This window comes from Cervus canadensis, chromosome 7 (genome assembly GCF_019320065.1).
Source record: "Cervus canadensis isolate Bull #8, Minnesota chromosome 7, ASM1932006v1, whole genome shotgun sequence".
In the NCBI taxonomy this organism is placed as follows: domain Eukaryota; kingdom Metazoa; phylum Chordata; class Mammalia; order Artiodactyla; family Cervidae; genus Cervus; species Cervus canadensis.
This window is the reverse complement of record NC_057392.1, coordinates 69,794,260-69,820,514: the sequence shown is the minus strand read 5'-3', so window position 1 is coordinate 69,820,514 and position 26,255 is coordinate 69,794,260. Positions and strand designations below refer to the sequence as shown.

Sequence of the window (26,255 nt, the reverse complement as noted above, 5' to 3'; positions counted from 1 at the left end):
TTGGTTGTTTTTATTGTTGTTCAGGGTGACGAAGTTGGGTCACCCTCTCTGCAACCTCATGAGCTGCGGCACGCCAGGCTTCCCTGTCTTTTACTCTCTCCCTGAGGTTGGTCAAACTCATGTCCATTCAGTCCGTGATGCCATCCAAACATCTTATCCTCTGTCGCCCCCTTCTTCTCTTGCCCTCAATCCTTCCCAGCATCAGGGTCTTTTCCAGTGAATCAGCTTTCACATCAGGTGGTCAAAGTATTGGAGCTTCAGCATCAGCCCTTCCAATGAATATTCAGGGTTGATCTCCTTTAGGATGGACTGGTTTGATCTCCTTGCTGCCCAAGAGACTCTCAACAGTCTGGAGAACCAGCACCACAGATCAAAAGCATCAATTCGTTGGTGCTCAGCCTTCTTTATAATCCAACTGTCTTAGCAGAGTCTAGCTATTGTTGTGATGTCTGCTCCTCTGGATAGCAGAATCAGGACTACATTGCCATTAGATATTTGAATTTTGACTCATTAAAAGTTTACACCAGTTAGGGACTTACCTGCAGAGACTTAAAATACCATTTGAAGGTTCGCTCCCTCATTCTGATTGAGAGTAAACATTTACAATGACTAGATCATTGCCTGCAAAGTTTGCACTTAATGTTACACACACACACACACACGCACAACTTACACACATATACTCCAATCCATCTGGAACACTCCAGGATGACAACTGATTAACCTCATGAAAAAAAACAGAAAGTTCATGCAAGTTCAGATGGGCCTTTTTTCCTGTTTTCATTTTTAACAACTGGGATTCAGATATTATTTCCATATACAAATCCACTGAAATGCCTTTCTCTGGAGAAACAAGTGGGGAAATAGTCATTTTATCTGTTATTTGAATGAAGGGGACTTCAAAGCTTGAAGGAAAGATCGAATGTAAGAATGATCTGCTTCCTTCTATAGAAAGACAACCTTATTCCAAATCAAAATAACTTAAATACTGATGAGAACTTTCAGCAAAAGTCATGTGGGTCTATACTGTCAGCCACGTATTCCTTGGACATTTGATCAGGTCTCTCAAGCATAGAAGTTACAAACCTGACTTAATTCCTTCCCCACTGGCATAGAACATTCATTTGCTTTTAAGTAAATGCTTATTTTCTTTCTTCCTTTTTAAGATTACAGGAGTAAAACATTTACCTAGGAGAATTTTCATCTGCAATTTATGTGGGAGCTTAAAAAGCCTTTCCAAGGAAAGAACTCAATTTAGAAATATAAAAGCATGTCTAGCAAACTGCAGGGAGGATCAGAGAAAAGAGCTGGATTTAGCAGCAAGGCCTTAGGAAAGTTCCAGAAGAACAGTTTTATTAGACATTGTCCAGTCCAACAAGACTAGGTATTCCTTGGTCAGGTACTGATTTGGTGAAACTGAATAAATAAGCTTAACTGGGATTTCCCTGGTAGTCCAGTGGTTAAGACTCTGAGCTGCCAATGCAGGGGTACAGGTTTGAGACCTGGTTGGGGAACTGAGATCCCACATGCTGTGGGGTGCAGCCAAAAGATGTAAAAAAAAAAAAAAAAAAGCAGGCTTAACTAACTTTTGTAACCTGTTGGGACAAAACAATGTGACTGACACAAAAAGGAGAGAGCAACTCGTCTTCTTACATCATAGCGATTGGAAAGTGCCCAGGAGGTGGGGTCAGGGTTGGGACAGGGCAGAGTTGAGAGATGCTGGGATCAGGTGGTCAGGGTAGCTGACAGCCCCTGTGAAGTCAGTTGGAGTTTGAGAGGGTGGACGAGACCAGGGGCCAGCCCAGATCAGGATCACCTGCTGGCCTCTGGAGATCCTCTGGTAATTTTCCAGAAACATTTTCAGGAGGTGGGGAAGGATTGCCTTAAAAACTAAGGTCCTAAGGAGACATGGGAAGGAGTCTGACAAGCTAGTGTGACTCCACTGTTAACCCAGAATTAATGAAGCCTGAAGATGTTGAGGATATACAGGCACCCTGGAAAACAGAAAATTATAGAATACTTTTCTAAAAGTAAAACAAGTAAAAATCCTCCTTGATCCACCCTCATTCCACCTCCTAGTTGACCTTTGGAGTATCTCTTTTTTATAGGGTTAAGATCAGACTGGGTGTGGGCAATTTTGCATATGGTTTGGGCTTCCTTTGTGGCTTAGCTGGTAGAGAATCCGCCTGCAACTCAGGAGACCTGAGTTTGATCCCTGGGTTGGGAAGATCCCTTGCAGAAGGGAAAGGCTACCCACTTTAGTATTCTGGCCTGAAGAATTCCATGGACTATACAGTCCATGGGGTCGCAAAGAGTCAAACACGACTGAGTGATTCACTTTACTTTTTTATTTTTTTACTTTACTTTTAAGACTATATAAAAATGTCATTTTCTTTACATCTGTATGACAATCATATGGATAGCATAGACCATTTTACAACATTCATTGTAGAAAACTGATAAAATATAGAAAAATAAAAAGGAAAAAGAGGGACCCATAATCCTATCATCTAGAGATCACAACTTATTTTTCCTCCTAGATATTTTTATGCTTACGTATTGATTTCTGAACAACAGAAAGCTGCAGCCACCCTGCACCCCTTCCGCAGGTTTCCTATTTGGTAGTTTCTTTCACATACCTGGGCCAATACAGGTGAATGACACATGGGCAAGGGGGTGCTGTGGCTATTCCAGGAATGATTAATGACGCTTAATCTCTCTCCCCACTTCCTTTCCACACCCATTCACACTTTGAGAAGGAATTTCCTACAATACTTCTGTGGCTGGGACTGTTCTCTTGCTAACCACGTCTGGATATTGGGGGCAAGGGGATAAGTGTGCTTTTTTTTTTAATTTGGACACTTCTAGAAGGAGAGACAACTCTAGCACCGGGAGCCTGCTCTCCTGTTCCAGGAGCCCTTGGTTTTAAGAAGTGGATTCCACTCAACTGCTGGTGGTGCCATCACAAACACCGTGGTCATCCAGGCCAGGTATAACCAGTCCTTGGCAGGGCTTGAGGTCAGCCGTGTGGACTCCTTTGCTGGCTGGCTGGCTCAGAGACCTCAAGGTGGCAGTCCTGACCCTCTCTGCTGTCCAGCCATTAGTCTCTGACAATCAGTTTCTGCAAACCCCAAATAGCATAAAGGATCATTTATGGAGCCCAGGGGATAAGGGGCTCCTCCTCCTTTTTCTTTGCCATCTATGATGACACAGCAATAGGTAATCCCCTTGTCAAACTTTCTCAGAGACATAGACTTCAGAGGCTAAGCCCATATTTATTGTTTGTGCTTACTGGCCTTGAGACTTCATTGTGACAGTTCAATCCAACATCCCTCAGCCCTACTCAACCCACACTCCCTATAATCCTTACCCGCTGTATCTTCTGCAAATTTTCCCTTGCCAGAGTAGAACCTGTGATCTGATTTAGGACATTAATACTTGTGTTGAGTATGCTTTTCCAAACTCTACACAGTCATTCAAAGAGATTCAAATTCATTTTCCCTTGCAAAACTTTCTGATGAAGAGGGTGACAACTTCAAGAGACTGCTCCATGCTGATCACAACTTACTGAGCACCTATTTAACGCCTTGGCTCAAAACTGGGTTTTACCTTTTATCTAACCCCCCTGAGCCTTAGTTTGCTCATCTATAAAATGGGATAATTATATTTACTTTATAGAATTGTTATGAGGATGAAATAAAACAATATTTTGAAAGTTTCTGAAACATAGTATTTGCTCAATATCTCAATTCTCCTGTTTTTTATACTCTTAATAAATTCTTCTGTGCATCTATACAGAAGTGTACAAACATATAAACATTTCTGTGCTTAGTTGTTCAGTCATGTCTGACTCTTTGTGACTCCATGGATCGTCGCCTGCCGGGCTCCTCTGTCCGTGGGGATTCTCCAGGCAAGAATACTGGGGTGGGTAGCCTATCCCTTCTCCAGGGGATCTTTCTGACCCAGGAGTTGAACTGGGGTCTCCTGCATTGCAGGTGGATTCTTTACCAGCTGAGCTGCCATTTATATAAACATGTAATCAGAAAGAATGCTTGCAGGTGGGACGATGTAAAGCTTTGAAGCTTCCATTTTTTAGAATTAAAAAAAAAGTTGACCACATACACAGATAATTGCATGACTTAGATCAGTAAAGAACAAGTTGGTTCAGTCTTAAAATGAGGCCAACTTTTAATATGAGCAAATTGAGGGAACCTCTTGTATATGGAGACACAAATTCACTATTTATACTGTGAAGTAAATAAAACTTAGGACATACTGGCTCCAAATTGGAGAACATAGCAGTATTCCAGTCTCTTGTGCAGACACAGAACAAAAAAACATGATTAGAGTTATGTTGGTTTTTTTCCTTACAATTACAAACTCTTTGAAATTGCCCTATAACAAAGCTGACTTTACTGGTCATCTAACAGTAGTATCATTTTCATAATTACTTGAAGACTCATTTATTCCCTTAATTTCCAAATGCAATTCCCAGCCAAGTGAGAGCCAAGTTTATACTCCACAGGATATGCAAACTGCATTTATTTCCTTAACAGATAAACACTGTTTTGGCACAATTTATGTTTGTCTAAGACCCTTAGCCTTGCATTTCCTAGCCAGCTGACAGACTTGATGTTGCCTTGCCACCATGCATCAGGGTGCTGTGCTGAGCATGAGGAGGAGGTAAGCTAACCCCACTGACTCCCTGCTGTGATGGGAGAAGCATTACCTATGAGCTGAGCAGAAGACCTGGTTCCAATTCTGCTTCCACACTTCTGCCTGAGCTCAGAGAAGTTATTTCTCTGGCAGTCTCAAGCCTCCTCTATAAAATGAAGGTGTCCAAAATTCCTTTCAGCTCAAAGTTCTCGGCTATATAATACACAAGTAGCCAAGATGTACACAGAAAATCCTACATTGTTAGTGGGAATGTAAATTGGTGCAGCCATTATGGAGAACAGTATGGAGATTCCTTAAGAAAAAACAAAACTAAAAATAGAGCTAACATATAAGGCATTCTCACTCCTGGACACATATCCAGAGAAAATTATAATCCCAAAGGATATATGCACCCCAGTGTTCACTCCAGCGCTATCTACGATAGTCAGGACATGGAAGCAATATAATGTCCATCAACAGAGGAGTGGATAAAAATGTGGTACATATATACAGTGGAATATCACTCAACCACAAAAAAGAACAAAATAATGCCACTTGCAGCAATAAAACTAGAGATTGTTATATTGAGTGAAGTTAAACTAGGTAGAGAAAAACAAATATCACATGATATCACTTACATGTGGAAGGTAAATGGTAGAAATAAACCTATTTAGAAAATAGAAGTTGAGTCACAGATACAGAAAACAAACTTATGGTTTCCAGGGGGAGGGATAAATTGGGACATTGGGACTGACATATATACAATTGGAAGGACTGATACTGAAGCTCCAATACTTTGGTCATCTGATGTGAAGAGCCAACTCATTAGAAAAGACCCTGATGCTGGGAAAGATTGAAGGCAGAAGGAGAAGAGGGCAACAGAGGATGAGATGGCTAGATGGCATCACCGATGCAATGAACATGAATTTGAGCAAACTCCAGGAGATGGTGAGTGACAGGGAGGCCTGGTGTGCTGTAGTCCATGGGGCAAAGAGTTGGACATGACTGAGTGACTGAACAATAAGAAAAATGTATAAAAAATATATAGTATATATAAAATAGATGAACAATAAGAATCTATTGTATAGCACAGAGAACTCTATTCAATATTCTGTAATCATCTATATAGGAAAAGAATCTGAAAAAAGAGTGGATATGTATAACTGACTCACTTTGCTGTACAGCAGAAACTGACATTGTAAATCAACTATCTGGCAATAAAAAATACACTAAAAATATATGTGTGTGTGTGTGTGTGTGTGTGTGTGTGCTGTGTTTAGTCTCTCAGTCGTGTTTGACTCTCTGTGACCCCATAGACTGTAACTTGCCAGGCTCCTCTGCCCATGGAGATTCTCCAGGCAAGAGTACTGGAGTAGATTGCCATGTCCTCCTCCAGGGGATCTTCCCAACCCCAGGGATTGAACCCAGGTCTCCCACATTGCAGGCAGATGGTTTACCATCTGAGCCACCAGGGAAGCCCAAGAATATTGGAGAGGATAGCCTATCCCTTCTCCAGGGGATCTTCCTGACCCAGGAATCAAACCAGGGTCTCCTGCATTGCAGGCAGATTCTTTACCAGCTGAGGTACCAGGGACTATATAGAAAGCCAAAAGCTGATGTTGGCTTATTTTCAGTAATTTTGCTTTCAAAATCCACTAGAACTAGCAACATTTGGAACACACCACAGCATTATTACAGGTAACTTAGAGCCTGTCTTTGGGTTAAGCCTTGACTGTACCCTATGTCTCTGAAGCACATTTGTGAAGGTTGGTTACTCACTGAACAAGTGTTTAGTAAACACCTGCTATGTGGGAGCTCTGTGCCAGCTCCTAGAGGTGTCACAGAAAGCAAAAGCAGACGCAGTCCTCCCCTGAGGCAGCTCCTCTCTTGCCCAAGAATTTGAGCCAAGAACTCTAAAACGTTAAGCAGAAAGCACATAAGGAATGGCAGCAGTTAATAATGTAACATTCTGTTGAAGACAAAACCACCTCAGCAGTTTCCTTTCCTGCATCTGCTAGAAACTGGTGGAGCCAGTTCTGTAACTATACTTTGTGCGCATAATCCCTTCAATTCACTTTTGAAAAGTTCTCAGCAATGATAGGCATTAGCAGTTAGGGTCCCCGGGGCAGGGCAGAGAAAGAGAGGCTTCTCTTCCGCTGTGAAGTCTTCACAGAGGAGCCAGCAGAGGCAGCCAACCAGCCGGTGCTGAGAGCGCCCGTCAGGAAGCGTTTGCACTGTACTGACCTGCCTCAGCTCCTTCTTGAGATACATGTAAAACACGGCCATCCCGAAAGCCTGCAGCAGCACCGTGAAGATGAGCAGCAGCACGCAGATCTGCCCAAGTCTGGAGCCCGGAGCCTGCATCAGCGTCATGGTCGCTGTAGGATGGGACTCCTGCAGAGTGAGTCAAGCAGCAGATTAGGACTGCGGTGGAGTGGAGCAAATTTTTTGTTTCACTTACTGAAAAGGAGCAAGTTAAACTGAAACTGAAAGCTGTAAAGAGGAGAAAACAAAGTACTTGCAATTCTACTAATCCTAAACCACTAGAAGCTAGGGGGAAGCAAGATAAGGCAGATCCACTACCAATTTCAGGGGCACATGGCTCTCTGTCTCTTTGGTTTTGGACTTCTAAACTCCAGAACTGCAAGACAACACAGTTCTGTTTGTGCTACTTCATTGTGGCAGCCTTCAGAAGTGACTATAGCTTTCACTGGATTAGAAAAGTGAAAAAAGTTTTAAGTGTTACCATCATAATAACTGCAACCATTAGTTAAAACAAAATCTGGGGCTTGTTTTGAAAAGGTCATTGTCAACACGGGCACCAGAGGCCAGTCCATGTTTCTGTTAACTATTCCATTCATTCACTATTTAGGCTAGAGTCTATCTAGGTCACCAGGTTTTATAAGTATGTGTCTTTCCATCATATTCTAATTGTGTAAAAATTCTTCATGTTCTTACCTTACATTTTCTTTATTTTGATTAGGTAGTTATTGGGCCATACCCCACCAGCCTGCAAACTTGTGGTTGCCCAGCCTCCAGACTGAAGAAAGAGGCTGGATACAGTGATGGGGACATCAATAGTTTAGTGGACAGGAGATCTTACATGTCTGAAGCAAAATGTCCTGGAGTGAAATCTCACCATGGCAGGCAGGACATGGCAGCAGTCTTTGCCCCTTGGGGGAGAAGGAGGCTACCATGTATGGGTGGGAGGGACAGGGTGGAAATTGATTTTAGGTGGGCTTATCAGTTACTAAGGAAACCAGGAGATGGGGTGGGGGCAAGCACTCAGGCAGTTAGTTACTGATGAAGCCCTGTAATTAGGAGGATTGGATAGTCATGTGATTGAAGCAGGGCCTGGTCAAGCAGGGGATGAACAGAGAGCAAGAGGACAGCCATCCTGAATGGCTTGACAGTACACTCCACCCCTGCACACCTTGCACGACCCTTACAATCTTGGTCCACCCCTCTTCTGTGATATCCCTGGGCTCAGGTCTATACAGGGGCACTGCAACCAGACACCACAAATGCAATACAGACAACAGCAGCTAAAGAGTAGCAAGAGTCTAAGAGGTGGGCAAACATTCGAGCCAGCTGGTTACAGGCTCAAGTTTTCATGAAAGTCCAGAGGAGGACAGCGATGGCATCCTGCTATAGACCCAGCAAGCAGGCTCATTTCCCAGTGAGGCCACCACTTTGCCCAGTCTGCAAACAGATTGCCTCCACTCAGACTAAGTATGCTTACAGACACAAGACAGGGAAAATTATGACCATTAACCAACATACAAGCACTATCCTGAGATAGTGCCACCCCTGACTGAGGTTTCTGTCCTGGGGGGTGGTACCATTCCGCCTATTCACCCGCAGTCCCCAGAGCCTGTACTGAATCCTAGAGAGACCCTCAGGGTTAACATGATGGTGTCTTCCTCCAGCTGGATCCTGGATTAATTACCTTATTGGTCTTTGGTGGAGCAGTTAACAGACAGGTGAGATCTATAAATCCCTTTCTATGCTATTTCCCATGAGGAGGCAAACCCAAACCGCCAGGGACTCACATGCCAGTCCTAGGGCTGGCTTATAAAATGTGTTCTCCTGGGGTTAGATCCTGTGGCCCAGACAAAAGCAAGCTTTGTCCTAATGGATAGTCCTAATGGCAGTGTGCCTTGAACTTGAATGGTGTGACCTTCAAGTGGCCTTTGGATTCAGAGGGTGTGGTCACTGGGACCATTGCTCCTGGGGTGTGTCCACACGTTGAGAGTGGGTTTCCCGGCTCACTTGTTGCTGACGTGACCCCACTCATCCTCTGGATTAGCCTAGCAGCACTAGGGCTGTAAGTATGGTGGAAACACTGGTGCAGGTCATTTCCATCAGCCCCTTCCTGAACTTCAAGGCCAGTAATGTGGGCTCCTCGGTCAATACTGATGTCCTTGGGGGTCCCGTACATCACACACAGCTCCTCTGGACCCTGTATTGAGGATTTTGCATCGCTCCACGACTCAGGTAGGCCTTTTGTAATGTCCTGCCCCGGTTGTGACAGGCTGTAGATATACATTGCTGCTGCTCCATCACACTGACTCCTTGCTCTGCCCGCTTCCACAGCTGGGACCGGAAGCCCAAGAGCACTCACTATTTAGCTATTGCCATAGGCCCCAACCAAACCGTTCTGGGTAACAGGCCATGTCCAATTCCCAAGTCTGTCCCTAAGTTACCACCCCTAAAGCCTAAAGCCTAAACAACACCCCCAGTTGTTTAGGGTTGGTGCGTTGGAGGGGTTTATTGGTATTTTGAAGATGATCCAGGTCCTTGTCTTCTGTTTGCAGTCCCCAGCCATCCCTGTGCAAGTTGGATGAGCCACGAGTGTGGGGTTGCTACTTTTAAAGTGGAAAGAGACCCTGGGGTTTACATGATATTGTCATTATGATGGAAGACAACTGCCACAGGGCCCCACATGCTAGTTGACAGCCTCTCCGCAATCATTCCTCCAACCTTCTGTTCCTGGCCTTGTTTCCCTACATCTCTACACTCACGAGAGTTTCTTTGGCCTTCTGGCTGACTCATCAGATGTTGAGCTGCAGGCCTGAAAGCCTTGCGATTGAAGAAAGAGCCCAGAGACAGTGACAGAGATAGCAACAGTTTATTGGAAGGAGGATCTTACATGTCTGAGGCAAAAATTCTATAGTGACATCCCCACTTTGGGCGGCTGGCAACAGGCAGGTGATGACAACAGTTTCTGCTATTTAGGGCGAGAATCAGGCTTTGATTTATAGGGGTTTAATGTCAGGTGGGCTCATCAGCTACCAGGGATTAAGCCCTATATTAAGAGGAGTGAATAGTCGTATGAGTGAAGCAGGGTCTGGTAGAGCAGGGGATGAACAGAGAACAAGAGAACAACCATCTTGAAGGATGACCATACAGTAGCCCTTATACACAGTAATGGGATACAAAGTACTTCACCCTCACCTGGCCATGAATTGTCCTGTTCTCCACCCCGAAGACAACCATTATTAACAGTTTTTATATATCTTTCCACTAAGATTCCATGCATTTATAAATATATATACATATATATATAATGTATATGATAGACTTAAATGGCAGCATACTCTATACATCATTCTGAACCTTGTTTTTATCACTTCATATATCTTGGGAATTCATTCCGTATTTGTAGGATTTTTTTTCTATATAATACTCTACTATATAGATACTTTAAAAAATATTTAACTGGGCTTCCCTGGTGGCTCAGTGGGAAAGAATCTGCTTGCCAATGCAGGAGAATGGGTTCGATCCCTGATCCAGGAAGATTTCACATGCCAAAGAGCAACTAAGCCCAGGCACCACAACTATTGAGCCTGCGCTCTAGAGCCTGGGAAATGCAACTACTGAGCCCAGATACCACGACTACTGAAGCCTGAACACCCTAGAGCCCATGCTCCAAAATAAAAGAAGCCACCACAAAGAGAGGCTCATGCACCACAACTAGAGAGAAGCTCCCAAAGCCTGAGTGCACCAATAAAGATCCAGCATAGCCAAAAATAAGCCAAATAGTTCAAAAATAATATTAAAAAATATTTTTTAATATTAGAATATATTTAACCAGTCTCCTGTAGATAGAGATCTGGGTCGCTGCCAATATTTATCTTCATCACAAATGATGCTCTAATCGCTGTATTTTTATTCTCTTCATCAAGCCCTTTCTTTGCCATCCCATGTGTAACTGCAATCTGCTGTTTCCTGTTCTGGCCCCAAGCTTGCTCCCATGCTTTATTTTTCCTCACGGCACTTTATGTTTTCTGGCATTCTATTTATTTTACTCGTTGATTGCTTGTCTTTACCAACTAGAATTTAAGTTCTATGAAGACACATGTTTTTGTCTCTTTAGTTTGCAGCTGACTGGCTTGTATCTGAGTGCATAGTTAGTGCTCAGTAAATATTGAATAACTGAATGTTTTAATTAAATGCTGCCAAAGAAAAGCATACATGGTAACTAAAAGGTATGTATCTTCCCTTCAAGGCAAAATAAGTCATAGTGTAACAGAGCAGGACCCTTTGGGGCCTTCCCAGAACAGACCACTCCTCCCATATGTCCTCCACCTGCCTTTTGTCTGTAGAACTTTGGTCAAAGATTAACAAAGTGAGAAAATGCAGAAAGGAAAACAGTCAACCAAGATAAAATAGTAATACTTCAGCCATTAAACAAAGTCAAGGACCTTCAGTTTCTTTTCAAGGGCTGTAGATAATATTCTGAGCCATGTCTTTTGAGCTGTTTTGCAGATACTGAAACCTCCACCAGGTAGAAGAAGTTAACTGTATGCTGCCCACAACTATGTAGACCTGAGACGAGTCAGAACTAGAAGGTTGATGATGTTGATTCCCAATTACCTCACCACCAACCCATTGGAAGAATGTGCATGAGCTGACCAGACACCCCACAATCCTCCCTCCCTCGAACTGGCTTTAAAAACTTTTCCCTGAAAGCCTTGTGTGTGTGTGGGCAGTGGGGAGGGAAGTTCAGGCTTTTAAAACACATTATTGACTAAAAACATATCAATACATTTTTAGAGACTGATACAATTAACGTCACTACGTGAAGTTGATAGAGCTTAAAATTGATCAAGGGTTCATTATGCAATTTATGATTGTTATCATTCATGTTTTATTCCACTAGGTTTTTGTTCCAAACTTGTGTTGCATATTATAAATGCAAGTTTATTACATATTATAAATGCAAGTTTATTACCACTGAATTTTCGAAAATGAGACATTAAGAAATTTTGAGTCAAGAATTTTTTGGTGAATTTTATGTAGATACTTTCTTTGATTGTCTGAGCAACATATATATTAATGCCTCAGGAGATAGTTCTTCAGAATATATTTCTGATTCAGGTGATGTGAATATTAGACCAACAAAAAGTCAAAAAACCTTAGTGATTGATTCTGATACAAAAAGTGAAAATGAAACTCAGGGTGCTGAAGAAGACATTATAGATGTGCCAAGTGTAACTACTGAATGTAATAATCTGCAAAGTATTAGTGAAATAACAAAATTTTTGGTCAGTAAAATAAATATTCCTGGCAAAAGATTTAGTTTCTACAAAAATCCCCTGATCAATGATTTAAGCGCTAGCTGCCCTGGATTCTTTGCTTAGTGCCCCGCAATAAATGCTGCACTTTCCTTCACCCCAAATCCAGAGTCAGTAGATTGTTTTTACTGATCATGGGGCAAGCAGATGCAAGTTTGGTTTGGCAACAGTAGTTTCCAGCCGTTTGCCCTCTTTGTCTTCTATTAATTTTTTCAGTTCAGTTCAGTTCAGTCCCTCAGTCATATCCGACTCTTTGCAACCCTATGAACCACAGAACGCCAGGCCTCCCTGTCCATCACCAACTGCCAGAGTCTACCCAAACCCATGTCCATTGAGTTGGTGATGCCATCCAACTATCTCATCCTCTGTCATCCCCTTCTCCTCCCGCCTTCAATCTTTCCCAGCATCAGGGTCTTTTCAAATGAGTCAGCTCTTCACATCAGGTGGCCAAAGTATTGGAGTTTCAGCTTCAACATCAGTCCTAATTTTTTACATTGTGCCAAATGAGATTTTTTTAGTTTGATCTAGAGTTGATATACTCTGTGAACCCAGGAATGTCTCAATTAAATTCAGCCTATTTGATCTGGGATAATGTTTCCTAATCTGTCTAAATCAGTAAGCCAAATAATGTATACTTGAGTCTCTGTGTGGTTGTACATGGTGGCCCTCCTGTGCTGATAATATAATTTACATGCAATTTCTTCCACAGCTGTGCATTTTGCATTTCCAAAAGAGTGAATTACTATGGTATTATTTCTGGTAATTGCAAAGGATGCAGAAATCTCAAGTTATCTTGAGAAAGTCATTACAGGTTTAATTTGTCCCAGTTACCTTCATAAGGAGTTAAGATGTGGGAACTTGTGTTTGTCTCTTGCAGAGGGATTGACCGGCATTTCAATCAGGCCCCAACACTCAAGAGTTTAAAAGTGTCATTGACTAATTGTTCTTTGGGAGGGAAGAGCGGGATGCTCTACAGTAAAATAAAAAAAAGAGAGACAGAAACAGCATGCTGGATTGGCCCAAGGAGTACTAGTGAAATTCCTGAAGGTTCTCTCCACTCTACAGCAACGTTAAGGACCAAGGAGGTAAACACACCTTGATAAATTTTTCAATATTGAAAAGGATAGCTGAGGCTTATGTCAAACAGCCCCTTTCTCAATCCTCAGGGGCTTTTGGGTCCTGCAGATGGTCTTTTGCCCAGTGAGAGTGCCAATTCCCAGGTTCCCATGTTGCATCTCACCCCAGCTGCCACAACAGACTGGGATAACATGTCAGGGAGCAGATCACAGCTCTGACCACTTTCTGAGGCCACCCTGGTCTGGAGATGCCCACTGCATCAGGAAAATCGTCTTTTGTCATCTCTGCAAGATCACACCCTGGTTCCCACACACACCAGCTCAGCAGTCTGACTGTGTCACTGGTTGAGAGGCCATCTGGTGTGGGGATTAAGCAAACAACCCCAGGGGCTCATGCTGCTTGGGATCACATCTTGGCCTGGTTGCCTCCCATTGGGTCACTCTGGCTGGTGACACCCCAGGGCTTGATTCTAGCTTCAGCATCTGGGAAGTGAGAATGATGACAGAACCTACTCAAAAGTTGTTGGGAGGATGAAATAAATTATTCATGACTGGCTTCCTGGGTACAATTAATAAATACATCCTGTAACCTTTCTAGGTAAGAAGGTGAAGCCACAGCCTGCTCATGCTCTTAAAAATTAAACCCTAGTTAGTCCTAAGTAAAATTTTATTGACAGTGATAGAAAGACGAAAGAAATGCAGCTGAGTGGTTTAGTCAAGCTACACTCACACCCAAGGATTAATGAGGTAAGAAATGTAGAGCATTCAGCACACCCCTGACATGTATAGCCCCCAGTACAAGGCAATAATTGCTAAGGTCAGGAAAAACTATCAGGAAGTTGGTGAAATTAATTTTAACTATGGATGTATATTAGCTTCATCTTCTTTATGTTGGTTATTATTTACACATATAAAAACTTATCAGCTCTAAGTGAACAGTTTGATTATTTTTGGTAATTGTATACAATGTGTAACCATCACCATCATGATATAGAATGGCTACTTTGCCTTAGTTTTTCCATTTCTGGATAAAGAAGATGTGGTACACATATACAATGGAATACTACTCAGCCATAAAAAGGAATGAGATCATGCCATTTGCAGAAATGTGATTGGACCTGGAGATGATCATATAGAGTGAAGTAAGTCAGAAAGAGAAAAGCAAGTATCGTGTATTAACACACATATGTGGAATCTAGAAAAATGGTACAGGTGAACTTATTTGCAAAGAAGAAATAGAGACACAGACACAGAACAAATGTATGGACACCAAGTGGGGAAGGGGAGTGGGATGAATTGGGAGATTGGGATTGACATATATATATTATTGATATTATATATAAACTAGATACCCTGGTGACTCAGATGGTAGAGAATCTGCCTGCAATGCAGGAGATACAGGTTCAATCCCTGGGTGGGGAAGATCCCCTGGAGAAGGAAATGGTAACCCACTCCAGTACTCTTGCCTGGAGAATTCCATGGACAAGAGGAGCCTGGTGGGCTCCACGTGGTGGCAAAGAGTCGGACACGACTGAGCAACTAACACTTTCACTTTTCACATAAACTAGATAACTAATGAGAAACTACTGCTTAGCACAGGGAACTCTACTCCATGCTCTGTGGTGACCTACATGAAAAGGAAATCCCAAAACGGGATAAATGGGATAAATGTATACATATAGCTGATTCACTTTGCCGTAAAGCAGAAATGAACACAACATTGCAAAGCAACAATACTCCAATTAAAAAAAAATTAGGTTTTTCTATCCCCTCTGCCTGAGTTCTTTTTTTTTAGGATGACTGAGCACCTGTTATGCTGCAGGCATGGTTCAGGGTGCTGTGGGAAACGTCACTGAACAGCAGACTACAATCCCTGCCCTCCTAGAGCTTACCTTCTAGGGAGAGGAGGCAGGTGACCCACAACATACAATATAATCAGGACCCCCATCCCAGCTCAAAGGATGAAGATTCTGGCCTATAGGGAGAGGAGAGGATTTTGCCAAGGTCACACAGATAGTTAAAGTTGAGTAACACAAATGAGGGGCAGCTAGGGGCTGCGGTGAACTGAGCATGCATGTATCAACTAAAAAGGGGTCCCTCCCTCTCAACCCTGGACAGTTATTGCCAGGAGAGCTCTGAACAGGAAATCAAAGCACATTTAGGTTCTTCTTGTGGGCCATCAGTTGGGGTCCCCTGGAAAAATGGTAGGAGGTATAAAACACCACCTCATCTTTAATGCATTTAGAACACACTTGGGATATCATATATATAAAGTTTTTAAAAAGAGTTCTTTCCCCTCAATCCCCATTTTTTGGTTCCAAGGAAAAAATTTGATTGCTACATTTTTCTTTCCTTTCGTGAACCTTGGAAAATTCAGGCTATGAATGGCTCTTTGCCTGGGTTCTGTTTGAAGACACTAGATACCTTTTCTAACACCTGGCCTTTCTAACACGAACTCTCTTGGTCATTTTAGAAAAGTCATTTTACCTCTCTGGATGTATTTCTGCTCATAAATAAAGAATATTGGAACAGGTTTGTTTCTAGGGCCTCTTGCAATACTTTCAGAAAGTTAGGCAGTGTGGTAAGCAGGAGTATCAGACTTGAGTCCCCATTCTTGACATGGCTGACCTTAGTGGGTAAACAGCCTGTGGTCTCATCAAACAGGTTTCCAGCTCCTCTCCTGGAAATGTGTAACCTTTTTTATGTGTAAGTATCCATACCTGCAATATCTGGCTCATTTTTTAAAAAAAAAAATTGAGGTATAATTGACACGGTAATTGTTTTAGGTATATAACATGACAATTCAATGTTTGTTGAAATGATTGAAATATTGAAATACTGCAAAATGATCACTGCAATAAGTCTAGTTAGCATCCATACCACACATAGAACTTTTGAGATCTACACTCCAGGCAACTTTCAAATATATAATACAGCATTGTATTTTTGGTCACATAATTTGCAAATATTTTCTCCCATTCCATTGGTCATCTCCTTTTCATTTTTTGATGGCTTTGTTTGCTATACTTGAGGTGTATGTGCATGGTAGCTACTCGCCTAGAAACCTTGTCATCCTTTTATAATGAAAGTAAGGCTCAGACCAATTTCTCCCACATATGAAGATACTACTAAACAAACATTTATTAGCAAACAGAAATAACCATATTGCCTATTCTGCAGCTTGAGGAAGCCCAGTCCTTCCCCTCTCTTGACAAAAGTGCTCCCAGGCTTGTCTATCCACTGAAATACGTGGGGACTGCCCAAGCGAGCTGCCCAAGCGAGCACTACCTGAGGAGATGTAAATACTGATTTATGGGTCCTGATGTAATTGGTTCAGACATGGGGGGTTTTAATCTCATCAGATGATTCCAATGGACAACCAAAGTTGAGAAAAACTGACCTCTAAAAGTTTTAGATTCACAGACTGTCACCCTGCACGAAAGGTTTGTTGAAGGCAGCAGTGACTATATTTCATTGGCTGGATTCTGTTATCTTTTTAGCTGGCACTAGGCAATCAGAATCTTAATTCACAGCTAGACATAGAACATAGAGTTAGGAATTTAGCCTAAGATGTTGTCCTTAATGTCTTCCCTGGTGCTTCAGGTGGTAAAGAATCTGCCTGCAATGTAGGAGATGGGCTTTGTAAGGCTTTAGCCTAGAGCATTGGCTGGCAAACTACTACTTGCAGGTCAAATGTGATCTACTGCTTCTTTTTGTATGACTCCCAAGTTTAGAATGATTTTAATTTTTTTTCTTGTTAACTTTTACATTTTGGGGCAGGATGGGAGGCTCTTTCCCTGATTTTATTTATTTATTTACTTATCTGTGTCATGTAGGCTCTTAGTTCCCTGACCAGGGATTGAACCTGTGCCCCTTGCAGTGGTAGCATGGAGTCTTAACCACTGGACTGTCAGGGAAGCCCCAACTTTTACATTTTTTAATGGTTGCAAAGAAATCAAAAGATGAATACACTTTTGTAAACATGACAATGATAAAAATACAATAGTCCAACTAGGCTAACTTCTAAGCCGCCTAGTTGCCTGACTAAGCTCTCAAAGTGATCCCCAGCAGGATCGGAGCCACCTGGAAGTCTGTAAGAAATGCACATTCTCAGGCCCCCCACCCCAGCTGTCCTGAACCAGAAACTCTGGGAGCAGGCTCAGCAAGCCCTCTGGGTAAAGCTGTTGCACGCTGAAATCTGAGATCCCCTGCTCTAGAACAATCCTTCTATGTGCACAGGAATCCCCTCTGTGGCTTTTAAAAATATACCTCTGGGCATTCTTATTTAGTAGGTTCAAACCATGTGGCTGAGGTCTCTCTGCTTTTAAGAATTCTTAGCTAAAGGGATTTATAACATTCCTACCCTAATAATAATAATTCATAATTATTCACAGGAATAATTCATAATTCCTACCCTAGGAATAATTCATAATTCCTACCCTAGCCCTAAACACATGATACAGATTACCTTCCCCATAACAACCCTGTGAAGGGAGACCATATAATAAGGCCTGTTTTAGTTACTAAAATGCTGAAGTTTAGAGGAATTAGGTAAAATTTCCAATGTCACACACTAAGGGCAGACCCAGGATTCTAACCTCACTCATTCTGACTCCAGAGAAATCAGCTTCTTAAGAAAGTGATTTTCACATGAAACTCTGCTCAACATTATGTGCCAGCTTGGATGGGAGGGGTTTTGGGGGAGAATGGATACATGTCTATGTATGGCTGAGTCCCTTCACGGTTCGCCTGAAACTATCACCACATTGCTAATCGGCTCTGTGGTGGTTCAGTCGCTAAGTCGTGTCCAATCCACGCGACCCATGGATTGTAGCCCACAAGGCTCCTCTGTCCATGGGATTTTCCAGGCAGGAAGACTGGAATAGCACTGTGTTTGCCATGTACACCCCAATACAAAATGTTTTTTGTTTTTAAAATAAATAAATAAATAAAAATTAAAAAAAAAAAAAGAAAGTGCTTTTGTTGAACTGGCTCATCTCACTTTAATTTAGGGGGAAAATTCACTTTACTCTCTCAGAGAGAGAACATGCAACTCTTCCGTAGTCATTTTAGCTAAAACCTTCATGTCGTTTCCTTTCCCAGGTTCCTGGAGTCTTAACTGTTGTTACTGTTTTTCAGTCACTAAGTTGTGTCCTGCTCTTTGCGACCCTACGGACTGTAGCACGCTGTCACGCTCCTCTGTCCTCCACTACCTCCAGGCGGTTTGCTCAAACTCATTGACTTGGTGATGCTGTCTAGAGCATCAGCGTCATTAACTACAGAACTACTTTTCTACTCTGGGCTTTAACTTGGCTACAAGAGGGAGGAGACATGTGTATATCTATCACTGATTCATGCTGTTTGGCAGCAACCAACACAATTCTGTAAAGCAATTATCCTTCAATTAAATAAATCAATTAATCAAAAAACCAATAATTTCCAGAAGAGAGCTCTTTATAATCATAGAGTATTTCCACCTGTATGTTTGTGTGACAAATGAATCTGCACTGTGCTCAGGTGTTCTGAGAACTAACGTCTTTATTTTACTTCTGTGTAATCTGTTTATTCTCATGAGGGCTTCCTATGAAGAAGCAGGGTGGGGGAACATACATGTTCATTCTGTTTAATTCTTAGTCCAGTGGTTCTTAACTGAATGCACATTAAAATCACCAAGAAGTCTGTTGAAAAGTGTTGCTACCTGGGCAACATTGATTAATTAATCAGGTCCTCATCTATTGTCTCTGTTACTGGGAATTGTGAGGAGCAGGTTATCAGATATTGAGGGGGACACAAGAGAAGACCTCCCCCTCTGCCCTCAGCATTTATGCAGTCCCTTCTCACTCACCCAAGTCCTCCTTGTTCTCTCTCCTCTTTCTATCATTCTATCATCCCCTCAGCTAAAGAAGGGGGATTTTAACTTCCCCTGCTATATAGCCTCATTCTACCTTAGGGCTCCAAGCTTCATGGTCCAGCTGCTGTAGGCAGAAGGGCTAGTTTCTAAATGATAAGAGAACTTTTGATGATTGAAAATTCCATCCTTGATTTTTCTTATGCCCCTGTGAGATGTGGGGAGAGAGTGGGGTGAGAGTGGATAAAGTAGAAATCCTCTCTCATAGCTATTGTCTTGCCACATAATCTTATTTTTAAATGTCAGAGTCTAAATATAAATTCCTTTGTTCTCTTCACTTTCTGGAACAAATAATAGTCTCCTCCCCTACCACCCCTATCCCCACCCCCATTCTACCTCCAACAAAGGAGCTTTGATATAAACAGAGATTTTAGATTTATAAATATAGATACATTGTAGATATAGACAGACACACTTGGGTCAATCCAGAGAGGTAGGGAGTAATTAACACTCTCAGAAATGCAGAAGAGAAAACCAGATATTTTCCAAAATATTATCCCCCTCACATTCTGTGTCTCATGGCTACTAGTCTTCTTTTACAGACTAGGAAATAGAGGTCAGGGAAGTTCATCAGCCCTCCGAGGTCATACAGTTCATTACACTCAGAATCAGGATCTAGCCCATGATCCAGGCTATTAGGAGTTATACATTTACCTGGCTATATATAGGGTCCCTATATCTTGTTCCGGAGAAGGCAATGGCAACCCACTCCAGTGTTCTTGCCTGGAGAATCCCAGGGATGGCAGAGCCTGGTGGGCTGCTGTCTATGGGGTCGCACAGAGTCGGACATAACTGAAGCAACTTAGCAGCAGCAGCAGCAGCATATCTGGTTCAGCATTTCCTGACTATTCTAGATTCACTGAATTAACATTTCTGGCAGTGGGCTTAGGAATCGGCATTTTCAGCAAGCACAGACCCCTTGGAACCTAGAGTTTAGGATGCCTGCTCGAGGGTGAACCTCAGCCCTGAGTTCAGTCACCCCCAAATCATCACTTCCTACCCTCGCCTTCAAGGTGTGGATGAATCAACTATCTACATTTAAGAGAATATTTTTCAAATCTTAATTTTTCCCCTGTCAAAATGCCAGATTTTAAAATGTAAGCTCCTTTTGGACACAGGTAAATTGCCAAGGTAGCATTTTTTCCACCTAAAAGTTTTAGACATTATGTGAATCTGAATCTTTTTAAACGTACTTACAAACTTTAGGTCCTATAATGAATGAGTTTTTTGAATCAGAAGAAAGATGAATGGGATAACTAGAGTGCTCAAGACATAGCCAGGCAGAGAAGTGAGAAGAGATATAAGTTAGCAAAGAAAAGAGGTAAGACTTCAAAGAAAAACTGTCTTAGAAACATTGTTAGAAACCAGAAGTAGAATTATGGTTATGACACATGTTAAAGGCAGGAAATACCAACAGAGTGATATTAAATGTGCAGGAAATCAGCATCTATACCGCGAACAAGAGAACAGTAAGGATGAGAGGCCAAGTACAGTCAGGTCAGGAGAGAAGGTAAGGGGTAGGATGTTTAGAGGGGATGCAAGAGTCAGGGAAGATTCAGTTCCCTCTATCTTTTGAGGCTCTGAATGTATTCAAATATGAAGAAAAGCCTAAATGGGGTCTCACAAATTATGGTATATTTTAAATGATGTTAGTAAATTAATGCTTTTAACATGGAAGAAAATTGATTGAAAATTGATGGATTGTATGTCTAAGTTTATACGAACATTGAACTGTCCACTGGAGTTTCTCTGTGAATGTGAAGTTTAAGGCCAACAGCTCTCTGGACTCTCACAGGTCTGGGAAGGAGGAGTCCTGTTCTTCTATGTCAGAGAGAACTGGACAAGCCCTGAAGTGGATGTGAATCTGATCGTAACCCTCCCCTGGCTAAACTCAGCAAAATCTTCCGCTTGTCCTGAAACACTGAAGAAGGGATAGGCTACCCACTCCAGTATTCTTGGGCTTCCCTTGTGGCTAAGCTGGTAAAGAATCTGCCTGCAGTGTGGGAGACCTGGGTTTGATCTCAGGTTGAAAAGATCCCCTGGAGAAGGGAAATGCTACCTACTCCAGTATTCTGGCCTGGAGAATTCCCTGGACTGTATAGTCCATGGGGTCCCAAAGAGTCGGACATGACTGAGTGACTTTCACTTCACTACTGTCTTATCTGTCCATCTGGCGAATTTCCTTAAAAGGTCAATTGTTTCCCACACTAAATTTTGCAAAGGGTTGACTCTGTTCATATTTAATTAGAAAGGGAAAACAGAAGCTGTTGTTACTGGGAGTGTCCTGTGAAGATTTGTAAAGATTTTTAAAAATGTCTCTCTCACATAGGATTTTATTATAAGGGCTGTAATCGCCAAGACATTTGTAAATAGAGCACAGACACCTTGTACACCTCAAGAGGACTTGCTAGGCAGAACTTTGCCATTAAAGTTTGGGTCCTCAGCTATCTTGAATCCTAGAAGGTTTCTAACCTGGATCAGCAGGACTTTGAGTGGTAGAGTGTGGGCAGTTGGACAGAGGTGTCCAAAACACATATCCAGTCTTCTATCTGGCATGATACAGAGGAAGGAAGAAATGATTTGAGGAATATAGAAAACTTTCTGCCTGAATATAATGTTAGTAAAATAGACAAGGGTCAGAGGCATGTATATGGGAGTCAATCAATGTGCATTCTACTGCTACACTGATGTATTGAAATACATCCATAATATACTGATTATATTCATGGTTCCGCCATTTTCAAGACATGCAGCCTTGACGAAATCATTCACATTTTAATGCTTTAGTTTCCTTATCAATCAAGCAATAGGATTTACTAAAGGGTGTTAAGGATTCCAAGAGAACTGGTTGAGGCAAAAAGCAAAAACAAAAACCCACAAAAATTTAAAGTGTTTACTCGGGAATTGTTAGATCGGCTGCCCTGGAAACACAAATCCCAGAAAGCACTTCAATTGGGTTCAGCTGGACCTCAAAATGGGGCAGGTTTGTAAAGGTAAAAACCCACAAGGTTACATGAATTGTTTGTCTAGAGTCATGATGAGAGCTGGTAAGAAGTAAGGTGCTTGTTAAGCACGGACTGGTTTGCTTTCCAAATGATTAAAAAGCGGCAGAGGGAGGGTTCTGTGAGGTGGTGTGCGGCTGCTAGCAGATATTATTTAAAAAATGGCTGATGGTATCCTTGACTTTGATACTGTTCAGAAAATTCAAGTTCTCAGTGATGTAGGAATGTGTCTGAAACCACATCCACCCAGCTCCATTGCAGATGCACAAACAATAGTTACTCTACTTTGATTTTTAAATGATCTTAAATATGTCAACAGGGGCCCTTAACATCCATAACAACCTGGTCATTTTATGATTCTATCATTGCCTCATCATGGAGACATAATAGAGACTCACTTCTTTACCTGAAAACAGTGTGTCTAAGACCTCTTCTGACAAGACTTCAATAGCTATAAGCCAAAAACTATTATACCATTACTTAGCAGAGGAGTCTGGAGGGCAACAGTCCATAGGGTCTCAAAGAGTCAGACATGACTGCAATGACTTAGCATGTACACACACACACACAGCCATTAGCTAACACTTTGATTTGACTGAGGGATAAGAATGGGGTGCAGGTTGGTGTAGATTTCATTATTGTTTGCAATTCTTTATTCCACTCTCTAGTCACACCCTTTCCCATGTGCTTTGCAGTTCAGTGGAGACTATATTTCTCTGCATTATTGATGTTGGGCTTTGTTGTGGACCATTGGGATATTAGTAGACCTAACATGAGAAGGCTTGAATTAGAATTGTACTGTTGGTCTTGCCATCTTGACCACTGTCACTTCCATAAGATGACAAGCCCTGAGTAGTCCAAGGAGAATGAGAGATATATGGAGCTGAGCTAGACTCAATCTACATTTTCAGAATTAAGGTCAGCTGAACACAGCCTAGATCAGTTGACTCTCAGGCAACCCACAGACAAATGAGCAAGAATAAATGTTGTTTTAATCCACTGAGTTGTTGGCCATAGCACGTTGTAGCAATAGATAATAGAATGTAGGACTGGGCATCATTTAGAATACTTTTAACTTCAATTAATCGAGAATGCCACTTAAGAGAGCATCAGCAAAATTTCAACTGGGGTTTTAGTGGCAAGGGGCTGACCTGATAGCTCAGTTGGTAAAGAATCCACCTGCAATGCAGGAGACCCCAGTTTGATTCTTGGGTCGGGAAGATCCACTGGAGAAGGGATAGGCTACCCACTCCAGTATTCCTGGGCTTTCCCTGTGGCTCAGCTGGTCAAGAATCCGCCTCTCAATGCCAGAGACCTGGGTTTAATCTCTGGGTTGGGAAGATCCCCTGGAGAAGGGAAAGGCTACCAACTCCAGTATTCTGGCCTGGAGGAATCCATGGACTGTGTAGTCCATGGGGTCACAAAGAGTCAGACACGACTGAGTGACTTTCACTTTAGTGTCAGGTGACTGAAATCAAATCAGACAAATTGAAACAGAAAAGGCAATTTATTAAAAGGCTATTAGATATCTAGAATCTTGGTGGGAGCAGGGGTTGCTGAAAACTCATATTTGGAGATGTCAGACTCAGGATTATCAAAATCTAGCCACAGTTTTCTGGTTGCACTATAACTGCTATCGTCACAGGATACATACACCGCAGATGTCACCTACACTAGATGCTAATGATACTGCCGTTCCTAGAAATTGAACACAGTGGCCACCGACCAAAACCCACAGAACAGAAATGTCTAGCCTCTGCTTTAACTCCATAATTCACCAGTTGATTCTGATTCATGTGTGTTTGTACATCTGTTTGGTTCATGTTGCACCCTAACTTCAAGGGAGAATGAGAAGGTGATTACATATCTGACATCATCAGTTTCTCTGATGAGAAGCGGGCTATTCATAAAGTCGGGAACTTCTCACACAGGAAAGAGATGACATGCTGGAAAGCCAAAGCAAAGAAAAACACTCACTTCAAACAATGGAAATTATTAGTTAATCTAACACTACATCTAGACGTAGGGCAGGTTTCCCCAGTGCTTGACCCTGGAAATCCACAGTGTCATTCAGACTCAGGTTCTTTTCTCACATCCTCCACAGTCTGGTTTTATCCTAAGGCTGCTCCCCTCAAAATTAGTTCTTCGGTTTGAATGTTTGTTTTCTCCCTTCCACTTTATATGTTGAAATCCTAGTACCCAAGGATGATGTTATTTGAAGATAGGGTTGTTGGGAGGTGATCAGGTCATGAAGGTAGAGCCCTCAAGAATGGGATCAGTGCTCTTCTAAAGAATGCCCCGGACTTCCTAGATGGCTCAGTGGTAAAGAATCCACCTGCCAATGCAGGAGATGCAGGTTTGATCCCTGGGTCAGAAGATCCCCAGGAGGAGGAAATGACAACCCATTCCAGTATTCTTGCCTGAGAAATCACATGGACAGAGGAGCCTGGCAGGCCACAGTCAATGGGGTCCCAAAAACTCGGACATGATTTAGTGACAAAACAACAACAAAGAAGGCTTCACATAGCTCCCTTGCCCCTTTTTACCATGTGAAGACACAGACAGAAGCTCCCAACTCTGAGTCAGGAAGAGGGTCCTTACCAAATGTGACCATGCTGGTGCCTTGAATTTGGACTTCCTAACCTCCAGAACTGTGACCAGTAAATTTCTGTTGTGGATAAGCTATCCAGTGTGTGGCATTTTGCTATAGCAGTTCAAACAAACTAAGATAGTTATATAATGGACACCAAAGAAATTGGGCTTGTTTACTAGACGCAGAGAACTGACAGAAATGAAAGAGTTTCTTTGAGATATGTTAGGTCTGCAGTCTGGGAGACACAGATTCAAGAAGAACTTGAGTAGTGTTCCATTGGACTAAAAAATGGGGGAGGCTTATTAAGGCAAAAACTGCAAGGTTGCAGTTAATTACATGAGTTATTTATCAATAATTATAATTGGAAGACTTCCCTGGTAGTCACAGTGGATAAGAATCAGCCTGTCAATGCAGGGAACACATGTCTCAGGGCAGCAAAGCCCATGCATCACTACTGAGCTCTAGAACCTGCGAGTTGCAACTAATGAATCCTATAGAGCCAGCAATACGCCCTAGAGCCAGCAAGTCCCAGTTACTGAAGCCTGTGTGCCTACAGCCCGTACTCCACAACAAGAGAAGTCATCACAATGAGAAGTCTGTACACTGCAACTAGAAAGTAGCGTCTGCTCTCTCCAACTAGAGAAAGGCTACCTGTAGCCACAAAGGCCTAGTGCAGCCAAAAATAAATAAATAAAGCACCGTGCACATGTCCCCCCTACAAACCCCCCAAAAAGAAGAATTATAATTGGAGCTGATAAGAAGGGTACTTTTCAGGTAAGGATTGGTTGGAGTTTGAAATGGTTGAACAGTCACAAGGGGAGACCTTGAAACCCGAAGGTTGCAGGGGGCAGGTTTTCTGAATATGACTGGTGGCATCCTTGAGTCTAGTACAGCTCAAAGGAATTTCAAGTTTCAATGATGCAGAGCTCTGAGACCAGATCCTCAATGGCCACCAGACTTCATTTTTACATACCTGAACTGTGATAACTCTGTTATACTTTCAATTTCAATTATGCCATCTTATTCATCTCTAAAAGAGAAAGATATGCTTTTCCTGCACACTCTGTTGGAGAAGGCAATGGCACCCCACTCCAGTACTCTTGCCTAGAAAATCCCATGGATGGGGGAGCCTGGTGGGCTGCCGTCTATGGGGTCGCACAGAGTCAGACATGACTGAAGCCACTTAGCAGCAGCAGAAGCAGCACACTCTGTATCCTCTTTGATCTTTTTTCAATTATAATAAATTTAACATATAATAAAATGTACAGATTTTTAGTATAAGAGTTTTCTTAGTCAGGATTCTCTGGAGAAACAGAACCAATAGGATGTGCATATTGAGAGATTTCTTTTAAGGAATTGGCTCTTGTGATTATGGAGGGAATCTGCAAGTCCAAAGTCTGCAAGGTAGGCTGGGAGGCTGGAGCTCAGGAAAGAGCTGTT

The 26,255-nt window shown here is 42.2% G+C and overlaps 1 protein-coding gene across 2 annotated transcripts in view; it reads right to left on the bottom strand.

The window, feature by feature from the left end:
• Nucleotides 1–26,255, bottom strand: part of TNFSF10 (TNF superfamily member 10) — a 46,285-nt gene that overhangs the window by 11,363 nt on the left and 8,667 nt on the right. Inside the window, exons 1-2 of one of the 2 annotated variants that reach the window (XM_043473723.1) lie at nt 6,902–7,108; nt 2,295–3,129 (exon numbers count right to left, since the gene is read on the bottom strand). In XM_043473723.1, the coding sequence (XP_043329658.1) occupies nt 3,063–3,129; nt 6,902–7,029 (195 nt within the window). In that variant the 5' untranslated portion in view covers nt 7,030–7,108 and the 3' untranslated portion in view covers nt 2,295–3,062. Of the gene's footprint in view, nt 1–2,294; nt 3,130–6,900; nt 7,109–26,255 lie in introns of those variants that run through there. The other variant, XM_043473722.1, reaches the window with a different exon arrangement.